This window comes from Zeus faber, assembly GCF_960531495.2.
Source record: "Zeus faber genome assembly, chromosome: 18".
NCBI lineage: Eukaryota > Metazoa > Chordata > Actinopteri > Zeiformes > Zeidae > Zeus > Zeus faber.
Window position 1 is genome coordinate 10278655 of NC_137210.1, and position 8083 is coordinate 10286737.

The 8083-nt window shown below is 45.8% G+C and overlaps 1 protein-coding gene across 1 annotated transcript in view; it reads left to right on the plus strand.

Annotated features, from left to right (window-relative positions):
• Positions 1 to 8083, plus strand: part of vwa8 (von Willebrand factor A domain containing 8) — a 62805-nt gene that overhangs the window by 51822 nt on the left and 2900 nt on the right. The window contains exons 42-44 of the mRNA XM_080019240.1: positions 465 to 623; positions 4879 to 4977; positions 5080 to 5318. Coding sequence (XP_079875366.1) covers positions 465 to 623; positions 4879 to 4977; positions 5080 to 5318 — 497 coding nt within the window. The remainder of the gene's footprint in view (positions 1 to 464; positions 624 to 4878; positions 4978 to 5079; positions 5319 to 8083) is intronic.

Sequence of the window (8083 nt, forward strand, 5' to 3'; positions counted from 1 at the left end):
TCGGGGCGGTATTTTAGTTTGGGAGCCACACCTTACGCTCACGTGATGTGATGTTGACCTTATCTGTCACAAGGTGCATTCCAGTGGTGTGTTTGATTACTATTTCACCCGTTGGCCTCATCCCACACACGCTCATATAAACACAAACACGCACAGTATACCCAACACACACTTTTTCGACACAGTCGCCACAATTATCTTACATGCATACACACCCAAACACATGCATACACACCCAAACCAAAATACTCCTCTCATGTTTTTCTAACTTTTTGACTCGGAGCTGGAAATACCTTTTGGTTTTTGCTCAGTAATTTGATATAATTGCGTTTCTTCAATTCTAATCCGGAACGTTTGAAACTCCGCCTGAAAGACATTTAGATTTTTTTATGCGTATATTAACTCATATCAGAAGAGATCATTTCTGTGTACGTCTCCCCCCCCCCCCCCGTCCCCCCATTCAGCCCGGCGCTCCGCAGCAGAAGCCCAAGCGCCTGCGGCTGCTTGCGGACGTGTCGGGCAGCATGTACCGCTTCAACGGCGTGGACGGGCGTCTGGAGCGCTCCATGGAGGCGGTGTGCATGGTGATGGAGGCGCTGGAGAGCTATGAGCACAAGTTTAAGGTGAGAGCCGCCCACTGGCTGCATCTGCTCGCTGCTGCTGTCTTGCGCCGGGATTTATGCCCCCCCCCCCGGATCGATACCAACTAGGATCTTGAGGTCAAAGCGAGCTGACCTCCGGGGGGTTTTCTATTCCCGGCTCTCAGACTTGCTTGGTTTTTTTTTTGGGGGGGGGGTGGGGGGGTTAAAAGAGTCGTTACGCCGGAACCGATGACAGGTCCCTCAGCAGTGACGGGTTTGGCCTCAAACAGGATGCTTACTGGGTCCTCCGTGTGCTTCAGGTGCTTTAATTTGGTACTGGAATACCTCGAAAATACCCCTTTTGTGCTGAAGTGATGATTTTCCCTCCTGGTTTTGTTGTTCAAATCGTAATGTAATAAAACTTTTGCAGAATTGATTTTACGACATAGATGATGCCAGGAAAATATACATTTAATGGAATGGAATTGGAAATAGCCACTTCTAATAGTAGATGACAATGAGATTAATAATATATATATATATATATATATACTGTTTGTATATACTGTATATATAGATAGATGGATAGATGGATAAATAGATAGATAGAAAGAAAGATACAAATAAATAAATAAATAAATAATATATATCTATATAGATAGATAGAGATACTGTATATATACAGTATATAGATAGATAGATCGAGATATATATATAAAGAAAGATAGATAGATAGGTAGATAGATAGAACTAATATAAATAATAGACAATGAGAGTGATATTGTATTTAAATGAATAAATATCACATTGAAAATGTATTTTATTTTAATGTGAAATCCTTTTAAATAAAAAAATAGTGTTAAAAAATAAAAAATAAAAAAGTACTTGAAAGTCCTTGAATGTTATTTTGTAATGCCAGAATGAACCCTGCTGCTAAAACTGCCACACAGCTCAGAGCTCACATCAGAGCCGGCGAGGGCAGGATAGAACGGCAGGTGGACTCCATCTGATCTTTGCGCCACTTTGGTCCCGTTGACCGTGAGGATTTTGTCAAAGTCAATAACTTCATTAAGATACCATCAAGGGAGCATCAAGGAGTCTGTTGACGACGTCCAAGCACCCGGCCGTCCACCCTGGCTCAAACGGGGATGGCGATTGGAGACGGGGCGGGAGAGAAAGTGATACGGGGAGAACGCAGACAGACGTGAGTGTATGCAGAAAAGGAGACAGACTTCTTGGCCCCTGCGCTGTCACTCTAGCCACTGATCACATATCAGTGTTGCACACACACCTCTCTCACACACACACACACACACACACACACACACACACACACACACACACACACACATTGAATTTCAGCACTCCTTATCCCGTGTCATTGTAACGGCTTTTCTTGCACAACACACCTTACATAAACCGAATACGAAACACACACACACACACACACACTTCCCATTCTGTGCAAGTTTCCCATAGAAGATGATGAGCGATCCGTGTGTGTGTGTGTGTGTGTGTGTGTGTGTGTGTGTGTGTGTGTGTGTGTGTGTGTGTGTGTGTGTGTGTGTGTGTGTGTGTGTGTGTGTGTGTGTGTGTGTGTGTGTGTGTGTGTGTCGTGTTTTCAAAGCGCTCGGAGGACATCCCTCACAGCGTCGCGTCGTTTTATAGTGACATGACCTATGTTATTAGAGACATTCCGGCCTGCGTTCAGGGCAGGCGGTCACCGGAGATGCGGAGACACGCCCTCACAGTCGCATACCTTAGACCACGGACGCCCCAATCGGAAATAACCAGTGTAACGTGGACCCCGATATAGCGGCAAGGGGACCCAGAGCAGGTCCAGTCTGACCTGGACTTATGTAAGCACATGGGTGGTAGATCTGGATTTCGTGACTGGGAAACGAGAGAAAATCTATAAAAAATCTACTAATTTGTTCCGGTGAGGTTTGGTGTGTACACGGAAGACCATTAACATAAAAAAAAAAACTTGGATAATAACAATAATATTCTCCAATAAAATGGAGAATAAAAATAAAAATAAAATAGAATCAAATTTAAATTAAATTGTCAAATGTATAGACCGCGTTTCAAATTATTATGCAAATTTTATTTTTCTCTGATTTTCCTAAATAGTCGATGCAAATGACAGTCAGTATAATTTTCAAGTCATCAACCGTTAGGGTATAATTCGAATGTTATTGAGCAAACCTCCCAATGATAACAGTATTTTAGGTCATGGTCAGTAGGTCATGTTTACTGAAATCAAAAGCTATTTCAATCAAAAACATCCTAACAGGCCAAGTTACATGTTTTGAGTTTCTGCTTGAATTTCTTTGCAGGATGTCAGAACAGCCTCCCAGAGCTGCTGTTTTGATGCAAACTGCCTCCCACCGTCATAGATCTTTTGCTTGAGGATGCTCCAAAGGTTCTCAATAGGGTGGAGGTCAGGGGAGGATGGGGGCCACACCATGAGTTTCTCTCCTTTTATGCCCATAGCAGCCAATGACACAGAGGTATTCTTTGCAGCATGAGATGGTGCATTGTCATGCATGAAGAGGATTTTGCTACGTAAGGCACGGTTCTTCTTTTTGTACCATGGAAGAAAGTGGTCAGTCAGAAGCTCTATATACTTTGCCGAGGTCATTTTCACACCTTCAGGGACCTAAAGGGGCCTACCAGTTCTCTCCCCATGATTCCGGCCCAAAACATGACTCCGCCACCTCCTTGACGTCACAGCCTTGTTGGGACATGGTGGCCATCCACCAACCATCCACTGCTCCATCCATCTGGACCACCCAGGGTTGCACGGCACTCATCAGTAAACAAGACTGTTTGAAAATGAGTCTTCATGTATTTCTGGGCCACTGCAACCGTTTCTGCTTGTGAGCATTGCTTAGGGGGGGCCCAATAGTAGGTATGCACAACTGCAAGCCTCTGAGGATCCTACACCTTGAGGTTCGCGGGACTCCAGAGGCACCAGCAGCTTCAAATACCTGTTTGCTGCTTTGTAACGGCATTTTAGCAGCTGCTCTCTTAATCCCATGAATTTGTCTGGCAGAAACCTTCCTCATTATGCCTTCATCTGCACGAACCCGTCTGTGCTCTGAATCAGCCACAAATCTCTTCGCGGTACGATGATCACGCTTAAGTTTTTGTGAAATATCTAATGTTTTGGCATTGCACTATTTGAGGCTTTTCCCAGCAGGGAGATTATTTTTCTTTCCCATATTGCTTGAAACCTGTGGCCTGCTTAATAATGTGGAACGTCCATCTCAAGTAGTTTTCCTTGAATTGGGCTCAGTTGGCAAACGAATTATCACAGGCGTCTGAGATTGATTTCAGTGATCCAAAGAGCCCTGAGACACAATACCATCCATGAGTTTAATTGAAAACAAAAAATTAAATGTTTGGGACTCTTAAATCCAATTTGCATAATAATTTGGAACGCGGTGTACAAATATGCCAATATAAATGCCAATGTACAAACAGAAATGGTCAGGTATAAAAATATATACAAATATATAGAATGCGACACTATGCACAGGATGAATTTATTTTTGTGGTATATAGGGTATAAATTATAGATATGAATTATTACTTTGTGCTAACTAGCTTATTACAACACAACCAAATCTGTATTTAAGCTTAATTTTCTTGAGAAATAAAACACATCAAACTTTTGTGTGTAGCATCATGTCAAAGCCCAGTGCAGCAGTACTGTGTATAAAAGTGAATAAATAATATCGTGGTCCTCATGGTCATTTCCTGTCTGGAAGAAGAAAAATAGAAACTGTCCACTGTCCTGTCCACTTATCACCAGATCATTGGAAAATAAATACAGTATGTATGAAGAATAGAGTGTTGAAGGAAACCGGCGTCAGTCAGCGAAGGCCACTTCCAAGCCCGAGTGTTTACTGGAAGATTCAGCGTCATTGACTTTTCCACAGCCGTTATTATTCAGGTGCAACCACACTCATTGCTCCTCTGTTGTCTCCGTCTTTGCCTTTCGACACAAAGCATTTGGTTGGTGCTGAAAGTTCCCAGGGTGATGAGCGATCGCCCAATTAATGAATATGTCTGTGTGCCCATTCAGCTGTCTTCAGCTTTATTAGTTATGCCCTGATTCTGACAACACTGGTCTTTAAAGCACACAGAGAGTCAGGAATGTACATCTTAAATTAATAAGTAAACCAGTGCTTTGGGTTTTGTCCTGTTAAAATAGATATTTTTTGCATTTCAATTTCTTTTTTCCTTTTTTTATCATGTGGATTTGCGGTTTTTTTCTTCGTGCACCTAGTATGACGTGGTGGGTCACTCGGGGGACGGCTTCGACATCGAGCTGGTCCAAGCCGACAAGGCTCCCAAGAACAACAAAGAGAGGCTGAAGGTGCTCAAGGTACGGAGCTCCCGTCGACAACCCCATACTCTGTAGCGACACTTTATGATCGGGTCATGGTTTCTACTTTTTCCCATCACCTCCTCCTCCCCCTCCGTCCAGACCATGCACGCCCACTCCCAGTTCTGCATGAGCGGCGACTACACCCTGGAGGGCGCCGACGCCGCCATCCGGCAGCTGGCGCGCGAGGAGGCGGATGAGCGCTTCGTGGTGGTGCTGAGCGACGCCAACCTGGAGCGCTATGGCATCGCGGCCGAGCGCTTCGCCCGTGTGCTGACCTCCAACCCCGGTGTCAATGCCTTTGCCATCTTCATCGGCTCTCTGGGCGACCAGGCTGAGAGGTGAGGACGGGACGGGACATTTAGATGCTTTAGTTTTGGAGGTGTCACAGGAGCTCACATGAACAAATTATAAGAAAATAATAAGAAAAAAAAAGAAAATGGCAATATGCAGTAAATCTATGATTTTGCGGAAACGTTGGCCATAATAATAAAAATAAACCTACAATTTTGCAACACAATTAGAGAAAATACAAATAAACAACAAACCAAATGATGAGGAAAGGAAAAATCAACTTAAACACAATGAATAATAGACATTTCAAGATTCAAGAGGTTTATTAGTCACATACATATACATACTTTCATACATATATGCAGTGAAATGTCAATGCAATGCACCCGGTCATTACGCACAATATGTTCTCGACTGAACACAATAGCTACCTAAAAATTTCTACCTGACTAACTAACTGATTCCTAAAACATAATGCAGTAAGTTGAATACTATAATTAGAAAATTAAATATATAGAATAAAATAAAATAAAATAAGAACTCAAAGGTAATGCAGAGTGGGGGTACAAAATACAATAAAGGGAATAGGCTTATGTATATGGGATACACTTATGTATATGTGAGGCATTAAAGTGGCATGTCAATAAAGTGAGGTAGTGTGTGTGAGATATACAGCACAGTATACAACAGTATGGCACAGCAATACGACAACACCGAACAACCCAGAACAGTCATGCAGTATGCGGTACAGTATGCTACATACAGTACAGTAGGTAGTGGAGCCTATGTGTGTGGCTCAGTGAGGACCCCTGGTGAGGTCAGCATTGACAGTTGTTATGGCTTGCGGAAGAAAGTCTCAGTCTCTGTTCTCGATGTGTGACTGCAGAGGCGCTTGCCTGACCGCAGCAGCTGGAACAGTCTGTTGTTGGGGTGGTGAGGATCCTTCATGATCCTGCGGGCTCTGCTACTACACCTCCTGGTGTATAAGTCCTGCAGGGAGGGGAGGGTAGTTCCAGTGGTCTGTTCAACTTAACGCACCACCCTCTGCAGGGCCCGCCTGTCCTGAGCAGTGCAGTTCCCAAACCAGGCAGTGATGTTGCCTGTCAGGATGCTCTCCACTGCTCCACAGTAGAAGGACTCGAGGATCCTCACCGAGACCCGGAATTTCCTCAGCTGCCTGAGGTGGTAAAGACACTGCCTCACCTTTCTGACCAGAGTGTCTGTTTGTAAAGTCCATGTTAAATCCTCTGTGATGTGGACTCCCAGGTACTTGAAGCTGCTCACCTTGGGACTTGTCAAGAAGTCCCATTAATCACCAAAGGCGCATGCGTCCTCGGTTGTAATCCACGCCTAAAATCCGCAATCAGCTCCTCAGTTTTGCTGACGTTCAGGTGGAGGCTGTTGTCCTGGCACCAAAGTGACAGGTCAGTCACCTCCCCGTGGTAGGCCTTCTCATCGCCGTCAGTGATCAGTCCCACAACAATGGTGTCGTCAGCAAACTTGATGATGGTGTTGGTGCTGGACCTGGCCACACAGTCATGTGTGTACAGGGAGAACCGTAGGGGGCTGACGACGCAGCCCTGGGGGGATCCTGCGTTCAGGGTGAGGGAGCTGGACATGTGCTTCCCAACCCTAACCACCTGGGGCCGGGCTGAGAGGAAGTCCAGGATCAAGGCACACAGCGGAGTATTCAATCCGAACTCCTTCTGCTTGACAGCCAGTCTGGTGGGGACTATAATATTCAAAGCTGAACTATAATCGATGAACAGCAATCTCACATAGGCCCCCTTCCGGCCATCCAGGTGTGTGACCGTGTTGTGCAGTACCTGGGAAACCGCGTCACCCGTGAATCTGTTCTGCTGGTACGCAACTGTAATGTGTCCAAGGTGCGGGGGAGGGAGGCGCAGACATAATCCTTAATCAGCCTCTCAAAACACTTCATGACCACCGAGGTGAGGGCCACCGGACAGTAGTCATTCAAGCAGGCAGGAGAGGCAATCTTCGGGGAACAGGAACGACCTCTTGAAGCATGACGGGACCACTGATTCAGCCAGGGAGATGTTGAATATCGGAGTGAGCACCGGGGATAGCTGGTTAGCACAGGTCTTCAGTACTCGTCCAGATATGCCATCTGGGCCCGCAGCTTTCCTGCCCGCATCAGAGCCCTCCTGACGTCATGCTCTGACACTGAGAGTGCGCGCTCATCCCCAGCGGTGTAACTCCAATTAGCCGGCGAGCTAGCGGTGTTGTTGCCAGACTCAAACCGCACATAAAAGGAGTTCAGTTCGTTGGCTAGGGAGACATCAACACTTGTGGCTGGGGAGGAACTGCTCTTGTAGTTTGTTATAGTCTGCAGCCCCTGCCACAGGCTTCTGGTGTCCAGTTGCTCCATCCGTAGCTCCACAGTCTCTCTCTTCATTCGTTTAGCGTCCTTCACCACCCTCCGCAGATTGTACGACGCCGCTTTGTAATTGTCCATATTTCCGGATACAAGACCATCGTTGTAAGCGGCCATGCGAGCATTCAGAGTGCAGCGGATGGATTTATCAACCCACGGCTTCTGGTTTGGAAATCTCCAAACTTTCACCGTGGGAACGATGCTATCTGCTACCGTAGTCACAAAACTCACTGCCACCTCCGTAAACTCGCTGACGTCACTTGAACTTGATTGGAACATGTCCCAGTCGACGTCAGTCAGAGCGTCCTGAAGCGCAGCCTCTGATTGGTGCGTCCACCGCTTCACTTCCCTCGTCACCACCAATTCTCGCGCAATCAGAGGCCTGTAAACGGGAACCAGCAAAATCGTGGTGTG